The sequence below is a fragment of the Parasteatoda tepidariorum genome, chromosome 9 (genome assembly GCF_982258835.1).
Source record: "Parasteatoda tepidariorum strain Cologne lab strain chromosome 9, Ptep-v5.0, whole genome shotgun sequence".
NCBI classification, from domain to species: Eukaryota; Metazoa; Arthropoda; class Arachnida; order Araneae; family Theridiidae; genus Parasteatoda; species Parasteatoda tepidariorum.
The window spans coordinates 77,091,052-77,113,917 of record NC_141763.1 but is presented as its reverse complement, the minus strand read 5'-3'; the positions used below and the strand labels follow the sequence as shown (position 1 = coordinate 77,113,917).

The 22,866-nt window shown below is 31.3% G+C and overlaps 1 protein-coding gene across 1 annotated transcript in view; it reads left to right on the top strand.

The window, feature by feature from the left end:
• Positions 1–19,343, top strand: part of LOC107437568 (glycine receptor subunit alpha-2) — a 44,823-nt gene extending 25,480 nt beyond the window's left edge. The window contains exons 3-9 of the mRNA XM_016049626.4: positions 2,988–3,067; positions 6,195–6,265; positions 7,093–7,319; positions 8,507–8,589; positions 10,230–10,364; positions 15,682–16,049; positions 18,451–19,343. Of these exons, the coding sequence (XP_015905112.1) occupies positions 2,988–3,067; positions 6,195–6,265; positions 7,093–7,319; positions 8,507–8,589; positions 10,230–10,364; positions 15,682–16,049; positions 18,451–18,618 (1,132 nt within the window). The 3' untranslated portion in view covers positions 18,619–19,343. The remainder of the gene's footprint in view (positions 1–2,987; positions 3,068–6,194; positions 6,266–7,092; positions 7,320–8,506; positions 8,590–10,229; positions 10,365–15,681; positions 16,050–18,450) is intronic.
• Positions 19,344–22,866: the final 3,523 nt, after the last annotated feature.

Sequence of the window (22,866 nt, the reverse complement as noted above, 5' to 3'; positions counted from 1 at the left end):
GGTATGTATTGGGTACTCCATAAAAACCCTGTGTACTCATTTTGAATGAATCCGATTTTCTGTAACAATTATCAATGAACAGCCCCATTTAAAATCATAAAAGCTCAATTGTACAGAGTGACTATATTCAATAACAGTCGTGTTTCACTTCGTAGAAGTGTAGTGGTGTGTTCTGTATTAACCAATGTAGCTCCCATTTGCGTAACTTTGCTTTAAAGTGATTTTTTTTTGTTGCAAATACAGGGTTATTTATAATTCCCTCCGTCTGTAAACGCCATTTTTCTTTACTGCAACTGACTTCAGTGGTACATGTTACTGCCATCTACCGGCAACTGCTTAAATTAAAACTTGAATACTTTCGGAATAATTTTATATGTTCTTTTTTGCCATATTCGTCTTCGATTTTTTACTATAACGCTTCGAAACCCCGGAGGGAATTATGAATAACCCTGTATTATTTTTTTAATGTATGTTGCATTTGTGTACTGAATTTCATCTAATGGTTTATTTTTGAGAAATTATTTATCGATAAAGAGAAATTGATTTTTTATGTCAACAACATCATCTTGAGTTGTATAACACTTTCTAAGATGAATTACAAAAGAGAAAAGAATAAATGGATTTTAGATGAAAATAAATCAATGGTCAATTTATGACAACTTAAGCTTACAATCATATGTCATATACGATTTATGGCCTTAACTTTTCGAATCAACTTTTCGACAAGCACCGAGCTACAATAGATTTAGGTTCATGTCAAAATCACCACGTTATAAATATGGCTTGTGTTCTTAATCTTATTCTTTGAGACTTTAGGAAAAGAATAGTAATAAATAGTTTTTGGTAAAACTTAACTGAGACCGATAAGGAATGAAAAATCTTTTGTATCGTTCGTATATATATGAATGTAATTCATAGTTTATTTACTAAGAAGATTGAATTCTACTATCACAGTTTCGATATTAACAAATAAAAATGCATCATTCATTTTCTGTTCGTCGGTAAAATATGTTCACAGCTATTCTGCCGACTTGTGGCAACAGCACCATTTTATAGAACCAATCCGAATATACTTTTTTTTTCTGTAGGATAATATTATTGAACCGATTTCTGGATTGGGTATGATAGCGTTAATGTTATTCAATCGGTCTGAACTGCCAAATTAATTTTAACAACTTAACCTTAACAAAACATCAGTGTTGGGTAAACGGGGCAAATGTATCTCGTGGATCGTAATCTTAAAAACTCATCAGTGTAGAATATCTCAATTCTGAAACAGCGCTTTCTAATTCCTCAAACATGGAAAAGCGTAATCACGCAATAATCATGATCTCCCAAAAAGGGAAAAGGTTACATGAACAGAACACACTCTGTTATTGGTCGAAACTAGCTTGTATTTAGCTCCGGCTATTTAAACAAAGATTCTGAAAGGAAATTGGTTGCAAGAATATCCTTAATTTAATCAAACGTCATTCAAGCGGGAAAATTTAGAGATTTTGATATGCTCCAAAGATGACACCATTCTGACGATAGGGAATTTTTGAGATTTTCTTAATGCGTCTGAAGTTAATGGGCAATAATTCGTAGATAAAGTACGCATTAAGATAGTCCCAAAAACTTCCCAGCGGCAGAGTGGCGCTATCCTTTCAGCGAATCAAAATCTCTTAATTTTATCAATTGAATGACGTTTCATTAAGATAAGATTATCCTTGCAACCACCTCCCTTTTTCAGAACCCCTCTTCAAATATCAAGAGCCCCCAAAAATTAGCAGCTTTTTCATATTTTCATGGCTAGATACATCTGTGCCAAATCCTAACATCTCTGCTATGGAAACCCATCAATGTAATGGATGCAAAACTCCAGCGAACACTGTTTTCAATACTTAATATAACTTAATAAAATGTATATTCCATATTTGTTGAATACATATTACCTAATTAATAAATATTTACAGAAATTTAAAAATACTTATTTTGGGCACAATGAAAAATTTCTTTCGAGCCGAACTTGAGAATAAAATTTCTCGGATTTGACCTTTACTTAAAGATTGCCGTAATTTACTTCCTCAAATAATTTGATTTTATTTATTAAAATCGAATTTTCAACTTTAATAATGAGAGGTGGATGGCGTATGTAAATTTATTAAACTTAAATTTATGTATAAATTCAGGGTCTGTCACATGCGTTTCGGAAATAGGGTTTAATTATCGTTAGTTGATTAAATATTCTGAGTTAATATTTATTCATTAAAAGTTGAACTGAATATTAATCATTGAAATGCTATGTTACTAAAATTTTACACAATGCATTAGGGCCCTTCAAAATTCGAATTTATGGGCGACCAAGCTGATTGTCAGTGATATAGAATATTGATCAAATGGCGTATAGTTTAATTACGATGCATGTAATATGTCGTATTTTTCAAGGACTAATTCTTTTCATTAAAGATAATAATAAGTTAACCATTCCTTACTTTTTTTTAAAAAAAATTTCGTAGTTAGTAAAATATTGTTTCAAATCTAAATTTATGTTTTACATTTTAATTTAATGGTTAAGAAAACAACTTTCATCTAATATACCTCGATCTCTATATCTTATATTTGCAAGCATTAAATTTTATTTTCATCTTTGAGAATGAAAATTTATTTGTTTAGAAAAATCTGACTAACGACTAATTGTTTGTTTAATGTTTAAATTTAATAAAAAGCATTGAACTTTAAATAATTTTATAAATTAAACCTAATTAAACTTGAAAAAGTCTCAACGATTTCAAAAAATTATAATTATCATAAGCATAATAAAATATTGCACATTTTGTTAGTTTTAAACTTTTTGTTACTTTCTCATGAAAAATTACAAATATTTTTCAAACTGAATTTTTTGATTCACTTGAAAATTTACTTTTTGTTCTAGAATTCTGTTTAACTTAATCCTAATGATTTAAAGAGCATGTCATTTGCTTTCAAACTTTTCCTATTTATTTCAGTTTGAAGAGCTTAGATTTTAAAACCATTCTGCCTGATAATCCACAAGAATATGATAACCTACAACCTCCCAAAGAAAAAGGTATGTATCGCAACTACTCAAAAATCGATTAAAAGCTGAACCATAATACAGTAAACTCTCTCTTAACTGGCTTTTCGGTTTAACCGGTACGGTGAATTACGGATTTCAAGAGATGAACTCATAATGTTCTGTCAAGCGTAATTCTTCTCCGGGTAATTTAGTTCACGATTTACTCACTATTCAAATAAATTGGAAAGCCACCGCATGCAATATCTTTACTTGATTTACTTTTTACCAACTACATTCTTTTTTTCCGTTCTCCAGTTTCTTCGTTCCGTAAGACACATGAAGGAGCGTGAGTTTTTGTTCCTTACTTCAGACAGATTTATTTAAACTGAATTAACTTTATTATTTAATTTATTTAAATTTATTTATTGTCAGTTTTTCTTCAAAAATATGAGTATTCAATAAGATACAGTGAAAAAATAAGTTTAATTTCTATTTCTAATCATAATTTCTACTCAAATCTATTTAAGACAGTAAAAAGAGAGTCTGCTGTGTTCATACTTTGAACCATAATATTTTGCGAATTTTCTGATTTTTAAATAATATGCTAATTTAAACCACAGTATTATTTTAGAAGCTGTAAAAAAATCAGAGATTGCATGATGTTGCATCGACACTTTACAATGGTAGTATCAGAGCAGTGGTGGCTCAGGGAATAGCGTGTTCACCTTCCAATGTTCGAATCTCAGTGATGGCTTGTCGATACAAATCCGCTTCCGACTTGCACCGACCACAGTGCTAACGTGAAATATCCTCAGTGGTAGATGGATCATGGGTTAGAGTTCCTTTGCCGACAGGCTAACCGTCGGAGGTTCTCGTGATCTTCCTCTCCATGTAACGCAAATGCGTGTTATTTCCATCAAAAAGTCCTTCGCGAAGTCAATTTTCTCCCAATACTTGATCCAGGAGTTTCCTTGTCTTCTGGATTGGGTTCAAAATTACAAGGCTATGGAGTTGAATATTAGTAGTCGTAATCCCAAAAATTGGGTCGACTGTTCAATGACGGTTATAAAATAAGAAAAAGGTAGTATCAAATTTGAAAATTGTTATGGTTCAATATGCACAACCATTTTCAACAGTGCGCATGCATATACTATGCAGCCCGCAGAAACGTATCTACAGAGTGTAAATTTGACGTGCTGAAAGGGTCATTTTCATTTGTTACCTAAGAAAGATTTTGTTTTCAGAATTCTGATTTGTTCGAAAGTTATTACAATTTTAAATACTTTTCCGCTCTCTCTCTCTCTCTCTCTCTCTCTCGAGATCTTCATTTTATAAGCTCATACTTGAGTAAATGTCGAAAGTAACTAAAAGAACTAGTATGTGTGAGAGAGACAGAGGGAGAGAGATTAGATGCTGTCTAATAAATCTCAGCATTTATAGTGAATTTTTTTTAAAGTATAAACAAACTTTAGTTCAAGAACAAAAAACTGTTTCAAATTTGAATTGCTTAAAAATTCGATAAGTTTAGCGTAATATATCGATAACGAGTAAAATTACTTTTGTATGCATTAATTTTCGAAATTAGATAAGTATAGATTAATTTTTAAAATTAAATAATCATTCCTTTCGTAACAATTGATACATTAACAAAATCTTTTTGCATAATATTACAGTAATTATGTAATTTTTTTATCAAATTGTTATTTGTTTTTGTGAGTAAAATTGACTTTTAAGAAAAAAATAATGATGATGAATGAGAAGCAATTTAAGGGTTTTATGAGTAACGCAAGCAGGGGCGGAGATTCAAGTATTTTTAGAAAATTAAAAATATTTCGGAGACATAAATAGAGTTTTTAGGATGTTGCCAGTGACGATAAGTCTGCAAACCTCACTGAGAAAACTACATGAACAATTCCATTTTATTAGATTCTAATCCATACACAGCATACATAATGAAAGGTCTTATTAAGATTTACATGTATTATCATCTGAACGGAGTAATTTAAATATATTCACCCCTTATAAATTGGTTGTAAGGGAGAAAATCAATTCTTATTTGGGAGATAGTTCTGCTCAGTATTTCTAAATTTTAAGCCCTATTGTCGAATGTTTATTATAATTTTCTTAAAAGTAGATAACGTTTTTGTTAACTTAATATTAATTAATTCTTGGTTTTTATTATTTACTTATTTGACTTCCTCAGAAAAATTTATACAGAGTAAAAACTATTCTAAATAGTTTCTTTTAAAAAACAACACTGGGTAACAAACTTTTTGCTGCATTTACTCAAATCTTGCCAAATACGAGTGAAATGATTTCAAATCTGAAACTAGTTTTGCTCCTGAAGATGCAAATTTTTTAAATGAAATTTTTAGTCTATTTTTTGTCAAAATGTGTAAATTTAAAAACATTACTCATAACAGAAGGTAGCGTCTATGTTGCGACGTACTCCTAGAGGAGTTAAGGCACATCATCAAGAATAAAATTTGCATAATAACTCATGGCCAAAGAGGTTGTGCTCTGCTGGGGGCACTTTCCTTATTATAATCTGTTCAAAGGCACACGGAGAAACAGTTGAAACAGTTGAAGAAACACCCCTGGAAGCGTATGACGACGTTTCCGGGATTTCTATTCAATTTTAACACTGATCACTCTAACTTCTCTAGAAGTTTGTCGCAACATTTATGCGATCCCTTGTTTTATATAAAGTTTTTAAGTTTGAAGATTTCGGCAAAAAATAGGCTAAAAATGTAATTTTAAAATAAAACTGTAGCTTGGAGAGCGAAACCGATTGAAAATTTGGAATCATCGATACTAAAGTATTTAAAGATCTGTTAAAAAATCTTATGCAATAAAAATACCGAAAAATTTAATATATAATGCAGAAGAGTTTAACATTGCTTACAAACATTATAATCTTTCTCATTTAAAATTGATAAATATAACTCTTAAAAATTAAAATAATTTTTATCAAATAAAATATGAAATTTCTTATTTAAGTTTTGAATTAAATATCATTTAACTCGGAGTTATATGTTCAATATCTTAAGATAAGTTTACATTATATTTGTCTGAGAAATTTTATACTTTCAAATTGAAATTTTTAATTAAATATCATATAACTGATATTAATATTATTATTATAAAGTTATACAACTCATTTTCTGCATTTTTACAGAATCATCTCCCACTGTAGTAGAATTTCACATCACTGTTTTAAGCATTGACTCCATAGACGAAGGCTCAATGGTGAGTATGATCATGTGAAATACTTTATGTACTTTTTATTACTTATGAACATAATAAAAAATTTATAAAATTAATTAATGCAATAGCTGACAAGTAATTTCAACGTTGCAATAATTAATCTATAATTTCGCATAATAATTAATGATTGCAAAAAAAATTTAATTAATAACATTTAATATAATTAATATATAACATTATCAATAATATTTAATGTAATTAATAATTAATAACATGATGTAATACAAGAGCTAACAAGGAGTTTTAACCTTAATTGATACAATAATTGATCTTTAATTTTTCATATTAATTAAAGTAGTAAAAAACAATGTGATAAATTAATACAAAAGCTAAAATTGTGGCAAATACAACATTAATAATTTAATTATTTTTCTGAAATCCTTAAAAGGGAATAATTATTGAATATTATATTAATATCAAACACATTTTAAGCATAAATCTATCGAACATATGCAGTTTCCCTTTATCAACTATTTCGTACAACAGAAAATAAAAGTATTCTGAAACTAAAAATAGTTTCTTTATAATTAGTATTTTTAAATAATGTATTTCATTCTATTATATTTCAATTCAATAAAACAATAAAATCATTTACAAAAAAAATTAATATTAATGATCATTTTAATTCCTTTTAAAATTTAATGATTTTATTTCTATACATTTTTCTCCCCATATCTTAAAATCTCTCCATATCTTAAAATTAAGGATATAAAAATACTAGTATAAACTTTTAATTGATTCTACGAAAATTAATTTTTCTATAAAATCATACTTTTCCAATGAGATCCTTTTTTTCTTTAAATTTTTAGACATATGTAGCTGATGTATTCATGTCTCAAAGCTGGAAAGATAATCGATTGCATTTGCCAGAGAACATGACTGCCAAATATCGTCTTCTGCCTACCACGTGGCTGAAAGATATTTGGCGACCAGATGCCTTTTTCAAAAATGCAAAGCGTGTCATTTTTCAAGATATGACTGTTCCAAATCACTATATTTGGCTCTACAGGGACAAGAAAATTCTTTATATGGTGAAGTAAGCAAAATTAAAATACAAAATACTTTTTTAATTTTTTACATTGAGAAAAAAGGGTCTGGTAAATTTACCGTACTGTATAATATTGTCATTTTTAATAAAAAAAATAATTTTATAAAAAGCATTAATTTTGGCACTAAAAACCTAGAAACAAAAATAATAATTTTTTTCAATTCATATGCTAGCGCTTTACCGGCATTTCTGGTGTTCAAAATTATATGTCGCAGTGGACGCACTTTTAGAGTGCTAAATACAAGACTGAAAAGTCAATTTAACCAAATAAATGGTTTTTAACAAAGTATCATAATAAAATTTCCAAATTCTATCGCGTATTGTAAACCATATTTAATTGTTAGTTTTATCATTGGTATAAATTATCAAGTTTTTTAGTGTCCCCATGGATCCAAAAATATGGTGAATTGTATCACCTCTGATAGTTTTGACCAAACTTTTTTTTCAGTGTGTCTTTATGTGTTTTTTAAATGACGAATTAAACGTCATACCTAAGACATTTCCTTAAATTTATTTAATTAAAATATTTTTCAATTAAAAAAAATTTAATTTTCAAAAATATATATATTTTTTAATTTGCAAACTATTTTAGATTTCTTAATGATTTACTTTATTCTAAAAAAAAAAACAGTTCAACGCTGTACCATTATTTAAGGAATCTTGAATCATAAAACCACTGGCTCAGAAATTCCCATTCGAATTTCTGCAGAAATTCGTTTATTACCTTGTCTGCATGTGCTCAATCATTATAGTGGTAATTTTATATAAAAGTTTTCCAAAACGTTTCAATTTGAGTGCCTTTTCGAGCATTTATTAACTTTCCAAATACCACTGATACTGACATTAGCTTCATGGATCTAGAAATTCGAGAAAAAACAATTTTTTGCAATAAAGCGACGTAATGAACGACATAAATGGACTTAACATTCCTTGGTCATCATCCTTTGCTCTTATAAAGAGAACTGCCACCTAGTGAGTAAAATGGGCTTGAATTTTTTTTTTACTTCACTGGCAACTACATTTGAGTCTCTCTTCTTCTTTTCTATAAGTAGCATAGTTTTACATAATGGCATCGGCGTAATTTATTGAATATACTGTATTGAATATAATACGAATATAACTATTGACTATGGATTATCTTTTTAAACTCATTTGTTTCCTTTTTTTTTCTTCAGATTAACACTTGAATTATCATGTGCGATGAAATTCCAGTCATATCCCCATGACACTCAAACATGTGGTCTTAAAATTGAGAGCTGTAAGTTTTTAATATTTGTTTGTAGTCGTTTTTAAGAAACTTGTGCAAATGTAACTGATACTAGTAACACTTCTTAAATAACTGTTATTATGATTTAGACATCGGTTACAAATTGAATAGAACAATGGAATTTTTTAAACTCTAACTGTAGGGCAAAAAATAACTACGTTTTATTCACCTAAACTTTGCATTGCGTCAAAATTTATTGTCCAACATCATTCATTAAATAGCATAACTCCTTGTTTTTTTGTTGGAAACCTTTCCTAAATTCTTAAAATACTTTTCTAGAGTAAAAATAAGTCGATAAACTTTTATTAATTTCATAAAACCCTATAAGAATACAAAAAATTTAAAGATATTCAGTGCTTAGAAACATACCACGTAAATATAGAAACATATTCTGTGATTAGAAACATATTATATAGTTATCTGTATTCATTCATAGTTCATTAATTCCTTCTCGCGAATCTTGAAATAAGGTGATATCTAAAAAGATATCTATATGTATCTATATTACAGTTTAAAGATATCTATATTTTTTTTTTTTTTTTTTTTTTTGCCTTTTACGAATATTTTATTTTGCTTAATTCTTCAAGCGTGAGAATTTCAAAACTGAAATTATATTTGCTCCTAAATGGAATCCTTGAAACTACATGTTTACATAACTTTTAAGGAGGTAAAAAAAACACTATCAGGATTAAAATTGTAAAGGAGGCCATGCTCGAAAGTGCCGTAGTACGCAGAGGTGCTTCTTTATCATGATCATTTCAGAAGCACCTGAAAAATAGTTCATAATAGGGAAGCGCCACTTGCGGTGTACGATGAAATACCCAGGCATGAGTTCCATTGCAGTTTTAATTCTGATAATGTACCCTAATGTTCGTCGCTACACTTATGCGATCTTCTATTATATATAAGGTTTTCAAATTACATTTTGTAAACTAATAGACTAAAATGTCATTTAAGAAGGAAAAAAACTGTAGCTTGGAAAGAAAAACTGATTACTGATTTGAAATCAGCGACACGAAAGTATCTAATATCTGTTAAAAAAAACTCAAACAACAGAAAACAAAAATTAAAAAAGTAAAGAAATATTTCTCCAGTGTAATATAAGATTCTCTAATCAAAAGAATTTTTACTAAGTGGTCATTCACACATTTCATTCAAAATTGTACTCGGGGCCGGGATAGCCTGGTCGGTTGGGCGCTGGGCCCATGTCCGAGAGTTCGTGGGTTCGAACCCCGCCGGCCGAAGACTCCCCGTGTAGTTGGTGACTTATGCACGTTAAAATTCTCTCGAGTCGCAAAGTCCTCCATGTTCCCATAACAAATCAATACCTCTGGGAGGTACTGGATTGGAGATCGATCGTTCTCTGATCCAGATCAAAATTACGATCTGTGGATGAATGAATGGATGCATGAATGGGTCCGCCTTAGAAAACAGGTGTGGCGTATGTGGCAGAAGTCGAATTCTTGGCCATAGATGGCGCCAGTGAAAAACAAGAGGCTTGCCCGTGTTGCAAGTGGCATTAGGACTAACCCAACCAACCCAACCAAAATTGTACTCTAACACATAGTATTCTAAAAATATCAATCTATTCCATAAAATTGTATTGTATCTGATTATATTATATTTTGCAGTATCATATACAACGGATGATCTTGTGTTCAAGTGGGAGGAGCAAACTCCTCTAGTAGTGGATGACGACATAGAGCTTCCACAACACATACTCACTAATACAAGACTTGGTGATTGCACAAAGTCGTATTCAACAGGTTAGTGACAAAAACTGTGACAGCAAATCAATCTATATAAAAATCGAATGAATGACGTCAGATAATCTAATGAAATCGTTCACAATGCGAAAGTCTTAACGCTTCAAATGCATAAACCAGTCAATAAGAATTGAAAACATTATTAACCCCTTAACGATTGGTTATTTTCAAGAAAATGGTCATAAAAGTACCTATTTCTTATACACGTATATTATACGCGCATTTAATTAGTACTGACATCTAGTTTAAAGTAAACTAACTATCTACAATTACCTTAAAAATATCCTGGTACTGCCATCTGGTGTGTAAAATAAGAAGTAAAATGTTTTCCGGGCAAAAGAAATAAATTAGTTTTATTCTTATTGGCACGTTACTACTGAACGCTCCAGCCCGGAAATATCACGGGAGCGAGAAACAGAGGGCGAAACCTCCCTCCGTCATTTTCACGGGAGCGACAAGGAAGGGGTTAAATCGGAAATTATTGTTACTTTAGTGAATCTTTTCAAGTACGAACTATAACGTAAAAGCATAATGGCCTAAGAGCCTGTCATTGTTGCCGAGGCATTTTTATTAACAGGAAAATCACGTGATAGGATTTGTTACAATAAGAACGGAAATTTTTTTAATGATTTAATGCATGTTGACTTTGTTCTCGACAGTGTTTCGTGTTCTCAACGGTAGAGAGCAGTACTTGTAGAAGTTGTTCCAATTGCTGGTACAAGATTCCCTCGTATTGATTTCCACTTGATTTTCTTTTTACAACATTTAATTTTATAAACTAGTTATTTGATGTCGGTGGTGAAAAATTCGTTTACAAATGACTTCAATTGTTTTGCTTTTGGCCGTCGAAGATCTTCTTTTGGTCGCAAAATATACGTCGAAGCACTAAATTGTTATCTGAAATTATGATGCTTTAATTCACGCAAGACCTAACAAGCCAAATTCAATGGAGTAATGCATTAAAGAGGAAAGATTGGGAAAATAAGAGATAGTGACGTTCTTCTATGACGTCAAAGGCGAGCAGCAAAACCTCCCGTAGAATTTATTTTTTTAAAGACAGATAATGAATATTTTAGTTTTAGTACCAGAATTTTTTTTTTACCAGAAATTTAACTATTATGCAAATTATCATACATAATTTTAGTACAGTTTTTTTTATCCGTGTGATAAATATAATATTGAAAACAAAAATTGTCAACAAAAAAAAATAATCCGTGTTCTAATAACACGAAGAAAAAAATTTAAAAATTACTAAAATAATATGATGCTAAAAATTTGGTGGAGAGTGTGTAATAATTTTCGCTCAAAAAATAATTATTTCTACCCTTGTAAAGTGAGCGAAAACAAAATTCCAGGGAAAAAAGCGGAAATTTGTAGATAACAAGTTAATTAAATTAATTAAAGTTTACAAGAAAAATTATGAATCAATAAAGGTAAAAAAAATGCAAAAGAGCCTTTTTTATGAATTATTTTAATAATTATTTTATTAATATTCAGCACTTATATTGGTAACTATCAGACGACAATCATTTAGTTGAAGCCTAAGTTTAACTGTCGTAAAACTTTTGAAAATATTAAAATTAAATGCTTTCTATGATGCTGTCCCTTAAATTGAGTTTTGCAGACCGGAATTTTCAAACGTTAAAATCTAACAATTGTTTCCAATTCTCTAATTGAAAAATGCTGAAACCTTTTCGTATTTTTGTTGTAAAAAACAATAATTGAAGAATCAAAAGACCAATCAATTAATGTGCAAGTTTCTAAATATAGACAAGTAATATCCCTATTCCAGCTTTCAACTTCAATAATATTAAAAAATGATTAGACTCAATGCCTGAAACCTTTTTTTTTCATGCTTTATTAATGGAATGTCTTTGTATTCTAAAAAGCCATCTTCGTTTTTTCTTTTAAGAAAATCCTACTTTTAAGAATTAATGAACGAGATGGAAAAACAATTAAAATTGGCTACGATTTCTATAAGACAAACATTAATTTTTTTATCTCCTTTTTCGCTCAAAAGAGTCATTTATCTTTATAAATTCAATAAAGATAAAAAAAGATATTATTTTGAGGAAAATATTGAAATACCGAAAATTAATGTAAAAGCAGCTCAAAAAATTTTTTGTCATTTAAAAGCTGATATTTCAACACTTCATAATTCTTCTAAATTATTGATTTCTAAATTAGTATTTAAGCTTTAAAATCAATAGTCTAAGAAAGAAGATTTTTTTTCCGAAACTCTATTGTCCTACTTATTAATATTCAATATTATTTTTTTCGCAATTTTAGATATTTTAACCAATGAGGACTGACGCATCAGACCGTACTAACTTTTAATAAAGTTTGGAATTTCGAATAATTCAAAAATTTATTTTTATTAAGTGAAGACCGTAAAAAAAAAATTTTTAAATAATCGTAAATAACGTACTGTAAACTACTTTTATGAATTAATGAAATTGTTAGAATTATAATTAATTGTGGAAGCATAAAGTTTATCACTAATGCTGTAGTTTTAACACTAGTAAGATGGCGGGGTTATTTTGGCTCTGTAAATTTTTATTGCTCTGGGGTTTAAAAAATAACTTAGGTATTTCTCCCTTTTCATAACTTACGACCACTGATGTAACCTTGTAATTTTGAACCCAATCCAGAAGACAAGGGAACTCCTGGATCAAGTATTGGGGAAAATTTGCCTTCGTGGAAGACTTTTTGATGGAACTAACATGCATTTGCGCTACATGGAGAGGAAAACCACGAACAGCTCCCACGGTTAGGTCCCATGGAGAGGCAAATCCTCTCACTCCAGCCCATAATTCGGCTACCACTGAGGATTTTTTTACGTCAGCACTGGGGTTGGTGTAAGCTGAATGCGGAATTCAAAACAAACAACCATTGTTGGGATTCGAACCCCGTTAACCTCATCGAGAGGTGAGTGCTCTATCCACTGAGCCATTACAGCTCATTTTATAATTTAATCCAATTTAAGTGCCTATTTAATCATTCATGTGTTAACCTTATAAGAACATATAGAACCGTATGCTTAGAATGATAGGAGGGGCCAGAGTTGCCCCAAGCAATTTTGGTAAGTATTTCATAACCCCAGGTAAGTTTGAGTAAAATGTATCCCAGTTTCATTAAAAAATCAATAGTATTTCAACATGTCTTCTATTATTATTTATAGAGAAAGGTATACTCAATTATTTAAGAAATTAATAGGATGAGTATAATTGAAAGGTCAGTGTTCCGTTTAATCCAAAATTTTCTTCAATAAAGTCAAATAAATACCATGGAGTTTTGATGACCGAGTCTCTGAATTTATCGTTAAATTAATGAAGATTATATTTTAAAATTTTGATGTCTAATTGACTCATACTTAAACTGTCTCGGAAGGACCATTCTGTTCTTTCAGAATTTTAATGTATACAGCAATGTTCAGTATTTCTAGTGTCAAACATTTATTTCCCCAATAATTTTTTGTAATACTCTCAATTAAAGCGGTGTTGGCTCAAGGGATAAGGCGCTCGCCTCCCTATGAAGTGAATCCAAGCATTGCCTGGTAGATACGAATTCCACATCTGGCTTGTACCGACCATAGTGCTGATGAAAAAATATCATCAGTGAAGAAGACGGATCATGGATTAGAGTCTCTCTGCCGTTAGTTCCATCAAAACGTCCTCCATAAAGGCAAATTTCCCCTAATACTTGATGCAAGAGTTCCCTTGTCTTCTGGATTGGGTTCAAAATTACAAGGCTACGGAGTTGAGCATTAGTAGTCGTAAACCCAAAAGTTTCATCGGCTGTTAAAATTATAAAATAATTCTTTTGAATTAAGCAGTTCCACAGCCACCAATTATTGGCCAAGTGGGCATGTAGTTCGAAACTTCTCATTTTTAGAACCAAATTCGATGTCAGTGTGATTAGCATTGGGGCACTGGCTATCTTTACTTCGCAGACAAGCTAGTACCCATTGAGTTGAAGCTGGGTAGGCTTAAAGTCACCGTGGCTGTTTAGTGTCTTTCATTATTTGCTGCGTAAAAATTTTTCATTTATTAAATTATTATTTAACTTTTAACTGAATATTTTTAAATCTAGCAAACAATTTAGTTCGATCCATTATTACAACCTTTTGCTTTTTATAAAGAATTATTTCTTATCGATTTTTCGTTCCATATTTTGACCAATGACAAACCCGAATTATTATCTAGGAATCTTTTAATAAGTGTTAATGGTGGTTAATTTCAATAATTTTCGAGACATTCTTCTTTAGTAAACACATGAGAATACTGCAATAGATAATTAAGCTAAGATATACTTGAATCGAATAAATTAATGAAATTTAAGAATTTAATCAAACAAACTATACGATTACATACCACAGTATACGTTTAGAACAATACGAATAGATTTATTAAACCTGTCCTTCGAAAATACCTTCGAAGATATGTGAAAAAATATTGGTTTTTATTACGAATTCTGATTAAATGAACTAAGAATGTTTTTAAAGTTTTTAACCATGCAAAATAACGAATTTTAACGAATGATAATGCTATTTTTATTATATGATTTCGGAACAGTTAATCAAAAGAGTAAAATTAGGTTTTTAAAATTTTTCCTCGCTGCCCTTTATGCTTAACATGAAAATGCTGTAAAATGTGTTTATGAAAAAACAAAGGTTTTCGAAATTAAAAAGTGTTCACAGTCTCTCGTTCTTTTTTTTTTATTATTATTATTTTTTCTTTTAATTTTGAAAAGTTACTTTAACGCTGCATTGCGTGAGCTCATAAATATAAACAAAACATGAGATAGGTTAATAATTTTCCTTTAAATGGGAAAACTTTGCCAAATTAGTGATTTTTCCACAACAAAAAATATATATTTAAGCAATATGCCTGTTTAAAAATTCAACTATTTCTTTTCAACATACTGTAAAAAATTCCGGATCAAATTACAGTAAAAATATTGGCATTTATTGAGCCAGTACATTTTACCGTAAAATTTTACAAAGCAAATAACTTGATATACCGAAATTTTTACCGTAATACTTACTGTAAAATTACGGAATCCCTATAATTAAATAAATATAACTGCAAAAATTATGGTACAAAATTCGACGGTAAAAATTGATTTTACGGATACTGCATTCGGGATACCAGTGCCTTTTACCGTAATTTGTTCCGGAATATTTTACAATGCAAGGCATGTATTTCAAAATAAAATTTTTATTTCAATCTTAAGTCACTCAAACTGTGGCCTTTTTTGGTATCTAGTGAAAAATAGCTGGGAAGAGCGATTATAAAATATTTTAATTTTATTTCAGGTAATTTTACTTGCATCGAAGTGACCTTTACTTTAAAAAGGCGCCTTGGATATTACTTGTTCCACACCTACATTCCGACCTGCCTCATTGTCATCATGTCTTGGATCTCTTTTTGGATCAAAGTGGATGCCGTACCTGCACGCGTCACACTTTGCGTTACCTCCTTATTGACGTTGTCCACCCAACATGCTCAATCCCAGAAGTCCCTTCCACCCGTTTCCTATATTAAAGCCATCGATATATTTATGTCTTCCTGCACTATATTTGTCTTCCTTTCTCTTATGGAATATGCAGCTGTCAACATCATTGTCACAAGCGGGGAGACAAAGGTTGCCAAGGCCAACAAGAAAATGGCATCCATGTTGCCAGTAAGTACATCTGTCTATTCAAGCACAATAGACAAAACTCTAGGCAACTCTCTGTCTCATTATTAATTTTCACACTTCTCATGAAGTTAGAAAGCTTAAATTTTGGCCACATATTGTACTCTATGAGAGAAATAGACGATCTAAAAAAGTGGCATTTTATTATTTTTTTAATTATCAGCGATATTAGGTCATTTGACAGTAACTCTAAGTTACACGTTTTTACAAAAATAAAAATTTTACATTTTCCATATCAGATATAAGAAGGAAATTTTTTTTAAAAAAAAGTTTCATTGCGATGTTTTGAAATTAATTGACAGTAATTTGGAATAACATGTTCTTACCAAAATAGAAGACTCAAACTTCAGCTATATGTTTGGAATCAAATTAAAATCATAAACTGAAAAAAGTGTTTTTTAGATCTCAGGCAATTATTGTGCTGCTCACAGCTTTGCCGATTCTGGCTCGTGTGGCATTAAAGCGCAAGGAGGAGACTTTATTCAGGTGATCTACTTTGTGAAACCTCGAAGCCGTGTGTTAGTGTAGGCGGATCAGCTGGTTTCCGCAGGCAAGTCGGAGAATATTTATACGCTTTATACTTACACTTAAGTCGTAGATTTAAAGTAATATTGCAGAAAACAGCAGGTTCCAACAAGTAACCGCGAAGCAGTAAATTTGAAGAAGTGAAGAGCAATGAAAACTGCGAATGAACTAGTTCATGTAGGCAGACTAGGTGGTTGCCACTAAGGGCAAGTATATTTATAGTTTAGCTCTATTTGTTGGACAACTGCAATAGAAATCCAATTTACCGACACTTGAATTTATGATATATTCGATTAGCTGACATTTGATTACCTTATTCTCGTCTTGCACGTAAACATATCTAAAAAGATGACTTAGGGCTTTATTCTATAATTTTGAAATAAAATTCATTGTACTTTTATCATAAGCTCACCGGACAAAAAATTAGTCACCCTAGTGCGCAAACACCGATGAATCCTTAGGCTTCGTTAGATGACGCAGTGGTCAAGTGATGTGCTCAACTGCGTGCACACTGCTTCAACCTGATCAAAGACAAGTAGCTATCAGTGAGATATTTATGCTTGAAGCGGAAATTGTGTGTAAATATGGGTAAAAGTAAAGATGTGATAGAGTGGTAAAAAGAGACAATTGTGTTTGGCCGTGCCAATGATCATATGGCTAATAAAGTTGCTGGATTTGTTGGCGTTTTAAAGCTGACTGTTCAACGTGTCTACAAGCAGTGTGGTCACGAAAGACGCCGTCAGAATTGTGGTCGGAAAAAGATCCTGCATGAAAGTGACCGGAGACGCGTTTCACGACTTTTCAATCAAAGTCGCTTCCAAACTGGACAGGAATTACTTCAGTTACTAAATGAAGATCCATCCCAGTCTTTTAGTGGGAAAAAAATTGCGAATGGAGCTGCGTGCAATGAACATATGGAGTCGAACATCTCGTAAGAGGTCATTGCTCGCACTTGCACATAAAGCTGTGCGACTTCAGTGGGCTAGAAGTCACCGAACATGGGCAGTTGCTGTCTGGCGGAATGTAATATGGTCTGAAGAATCACGTTTTTGCATTTATACAAAAGAAGCACACCTGCAAGTGCAACGCAGACCAGATAAAGCATTTCATCCTGACTGTGTGCAAGCATAGGCTCAAGCCGGACGTGGGTCTATCATGATTTGGGGGTGTTTTTCTTATTATGCATTGGGCCATCTCACTGAGGTGGCCACTAACATGAACCATCATGTTTATTTGAACATTCTGGATGATCAGGTGTTGCCTTTCAGTCAACATCTTCATGAAGAGTATGCTGTCAATATATCCCTATTTTTCAAGACAACAACAACAAAGTTAATCGGACTGGAAGAATCTGTGACTGGTTTTATGAACACTCAGACACTCAATTACATCTCGACTGACCTGGAAAATCACCTGACTTAAAACCCATTGAAAATTTGTGCGGCAAGTTGGAGCAACGGGTAAAACGCCAAAATCAGCATTCTCACAATTTGGTGAATTTGCGCGATCAAATCCTCAACGAGGGGCTTAAACTGGATTCGACGTACTTACAAAACCTTGTGGGCTCACTTCCTAACTGAATCCGGGCGGTCATCAAATCTAAAGGTGGTGTTACACGTTATTATATGATCTTTTTCTTGATTTCTCTAAGGGTGACTAATTTTTTGTCCGGTGAGCTTATTAAGAACACAAGAAGTGTTATTTTCTTATCGTCAGTTCTTTTTTTTTTCAATCCATTATAATTTAAAATATATTTAATGCATTTATAGATAATTGCTATAAACTTTATGTTTAGATTACTCACTGCTAAAAATAATTTTGAAAAAATTTAAAACTTATATTTACTTATGTCTATTTTTAGGAGACACACTTACTTCCAAATGGACTCAAACATTCCATTTCATTACCTGAACCAAATGATGGACAAAATACGGCACTTCGGGTGGATAAATTTTCACGATTTCTTTTTCCGTTCGTATTTGTTGCCTTGAATGTTTGGTACTGGTGTAATTTCGTTTATTTCAGTTAAAAAAATACTTTTTACGCAACAAAGCGACACAATTTAAGATTTTCATTCGAGAATCAATTCAGCTTTCAAATCCACAATGCAACATTATTTTTTTTCTTCGTGAAACTTCATTCCATTTAACTTTATTTATTCCAGTTTAGTGAGATAAAGAAGGTATTATGATATTTTCGTTTGAAGTATTAAATATTATAAAAGTAAAGATGTGATGATTAACAATCATTTTTTCAAAATGATGCTTTAGTTGTAATTTTCGAATCCATACTTTTACATTTTCTTTTAAAACAAATATTTTTTTTAACACTTCATTTTTCGTTAATGTAGTTTGGTTAAAAACTTAAATATCATTATGAAAGTATTTTATGAAGTTCATAAAGAGTTTATTTAAAGACATAACCACGTTGAATTTTTGAAGGACGAAGTTCAAAAAACTAAAAGAAAATGTCAATTATGTCTACGAAACTAAGATGGTATGTAATCGATAATAAAAATTTCATGGGCTGCAAAAAAAATATGAAAAAGATAAAAAAGTCGTCATGTTTCTAGCGCTCAAAAGTAGGCGTCCATTCTCAAGACTTGTCATACGACAATGGAAAAACAGAAATATTATGAAACAGATAATGCAATATTATCAATGAAAAGTAATAAAGGTGAAAAACATTACTAAAAACTTCGGTACTCTAAACAGAAAAGAAAAAATAAATACAAGTGAAAATATTTTTAAAAAATGAAAACCGCAGTACTGAGAGAGGCAAATCAGTTCAAAATGCATTTCGACGTGGTATGAAGAGATGATGGGAACTCGTGTCGTTAATAAGAAATTCGATATTCATATGAATAAACCAAGATTTCAGGGCATCAAGATCAGCTGAAGTTCATATGAATGACGATTCCCTTATTAACGGCTTGAGTGTCTCACCACCTGTCCAAAGCGGATGGAAATACATTTGCCTCTCTCGGCCACTGCGATTTTTCTAGTTTTGTATTTCACCTTTATTTTCCATTTTTTATTGGCATCTTAATATTTTCTGTTTCTGACCATTCATGTTTTTTTATTTCTTTATTCTCGACTTTTGAGTCTTGAAAATGGGTGCCTATTTTTGAGCACTCGAAACATATCTACTTTTATTACCATTTTCAAATTTCTTATTGAAACCATTGAAGTTTCATCGAGTATATCGTTTTATATCAGTTTCTTAGAATTATTTCTTGTGTAAATGTAACAGTGAATTAATTCCAAATCGTATTAAATTTTGTATGAACATGAACCCTTAAACAGTTGAATATTACAGAAGTGTATGATATAAATGAAACTTGGTGAATGTTTCTGCTTAAGGTGGTTCAAAAAATTTGAAGCTGGATCTGTTTTGTTTACCAAGCTGTCACCTCTGATGATCCTTCAGAGTACAAGATCCCATTTCGTAACATTTTGGATGAAGAACCGATGAAATGCTACTACAAACTGTTTTGGATCATAAAATTGCTGTTTATTTTAAAGTATTCATCGTCTGTACGTATGAACCTAAAAACATGTTATTCTTTTCACTTTAAAAATCGCATATTTCCTCCGATATCCCACATATTTCCGATAAAAATCCGAATATTTCTCATATCTACAAATATAGTAGCTTAGAAAAACGATGCAAAATAATTTAATCAGTATTATTTTGCTTAAAACTTGCATTTCTCTATTTATTAGTCTCCTAGTGTTCAATAGAGAAGATATTTTGATATTTTTAATATTTTCTCGCCCTAAGCTTAATTATTTTTCACTGAATATTAATGTGAAGTAAACGAATATTACTAAATGAAATGCTATTGCAAGGACCAACTTTAAAAGCTTGATGATAATAATATGCAGACAACGATTCTGGCTGAACACAATTTTCTAAGCATTTAGTTTTTCAAGACATTAAAATTTCAAAACAATTTAATACCTACATTTTGAATTGGTCTAAAATTTTGAAATTCTTCGTAAATATCCATCGCAGTGTTATCATTAATAAAAAAAAGCTTTCAATTTGTTTTAATGTAGCACACAAGTGTAAATTATAAATTAAAAAAATTGCAAAAACTGTTTTAATAAAATATTTTTGTAAGTATACAATGCAAATATATTCTTCGACTAAATTGTAATGTTACCAGAATTTCTTGCTCATAACGGTTCCTCTTTCTTATATAAGCTTTTTCGTTTTGTAGTGGTTGGTTCAATTTTAAATTAATTGTTACCTTCTTGTCAATAGATTTTGACTATCTTAATGGAATAACAGAGTTTTCAAAATGACTTTTGACCAACCTGAATGAATTTTGATCTAGTGATCGGGTCTTTTCGTTCTAGGATTCAACCTTAAAGGTTCGAGGGACGGACTTCAAATATGCTAATTAATTAGAGAGAGCCGTGATGGCTCAGGGGATAGAGCATTCGCCTTCCAATGAGGCGAACCGGGTTCGAATCGCAGTCGATACGAATTCCGCACAGTGCTGACGTGAAATATCCTCAGTGGCAGACGAATCATGGGTTAGAGTCCCCTTGCCGTCAGGCTACCAGTAGGAGGTTCTCGTGGTCTCCCTCTGCATGCAACGCAAATGCGGGTTAGCTCCATCAAAAAGTCCTCCACGAAGGCAAATTTCTACCAATGCTCGATCCAGGAGTTCCCTTGTCTTCTGGATTGGGTTCAAAATTACAAGGAGTGCTCGACTTCGCGCGCAGGTCGTCGGGCTACCGAAGCGGGGGTGCCATCCCCTCCGCAGAGGATCAAAATTGTGATGGCATGTCTTCGGATCATCCTCCGGGATGCTTCCCAGACCGTCGCCAATAGCCCATTGTGCAGCTCTAGTGCGACGTAAATTGACAAACAACAACAACAAAATTACAAGGCCTACGGAGTTGAGCATTAGTAGTCGTAAACCCATAAAATTGAGTCGGCTGTTCAACAACTGTTACAAAAAAAATTAATTAGTGAAGACCATATCTTAAAGTACAAAATAGGCACTAAAAAGTACTTTCTCTGAATAAACGCATCTTTTTTTAAAAAGGGGTGCCGGAATCTGGGAAATATGGTCCCAATAGTTTAATCAGGAGAGCAATCCAAAATTTCTAACCCTTAATGTTAATTTCATTTTTAGCGTATTTCACCATATCTCGAGAGCTTTTTAAGCGAAATGAAAAATGTCGCACATAAATATAAAATTCATTTATCAAAAGATAACTCCAAGCAAAGAAAAAACTTTTAGCAAATATTTATTATTTTTTGTATTTTATTTAATAATTGCAGAAAGAATTTTATATTGTGAACTATACAGTTTTCTTACATTTCAAAGAATGTAATTTTACGTGGCAAAATGCAAAATTTTTAGCGAAATATATAGAACTAGTGGGCTGCGCCCCCTGCTCGCTAACGCTCGCCAACCCCCGAAAATTGCTACGCAATGTTATATGGTTTGCTCCGCAAACCAAGCTCGTTTCGCTCGCTACTTACTTTGGTACATTGCAAGAATTCAAAACAGAACAAGAATTCTAAGAATTCAAAACAATCATTCAAATCCATATAACAACTTTTTTTTCTAAAAAAATTTACATCTTTTTAGTAAATACTGAGTCTTTAAAATAAATTTGAATTCAAATAAATGACATGTAATTCGTTAAATCTATTAGAAATGTGCTATAGTATAAAATCTTAAGATAAAATTTCTAAAACTCATATCTCTTTAAAAAGGTTAAAATTTCGGCTATAATTAAGTCTATTAAAAATTTAAATAAGTGAATTGCAATGGAAAAACCTGCATAAACAAATAAATTCTAGTAAAACAAATAAATTCGTGATATAAATTCCAAAATTGTCAAATAAATTCGTGAAAAAAAATGCTTTCGACAAAAAACTAAAATAGAGATCTATCGACAAAGACTTCTGCCTAGCTTATGCTCTCCCTGGTTATTTCAGTTTCCGTTTTTAAAAGCGCTATATGTTGAGCCATTTTAGCTAGATTTGGCATGTGACATTTTTAGCGGCAATCATTGGTCTATTTTCTAGCGTTGCCATTCGGGGAGTTGTAATGAGGCTTTTTTTTATCGCCGTGTAAGAGAAATATATATATAGATAGTTCCTGTGAAATATAATTTTAAGAAAAAACATTGTTTTAAACCACATCGTGTGAGAAAGTACGTTTTTGTAACTGATTTTGTTAATTAATTCATTCATTCATCTGCATTAATTAATTAGCATATTTGAGATTAACCAATAAGATGAAGTC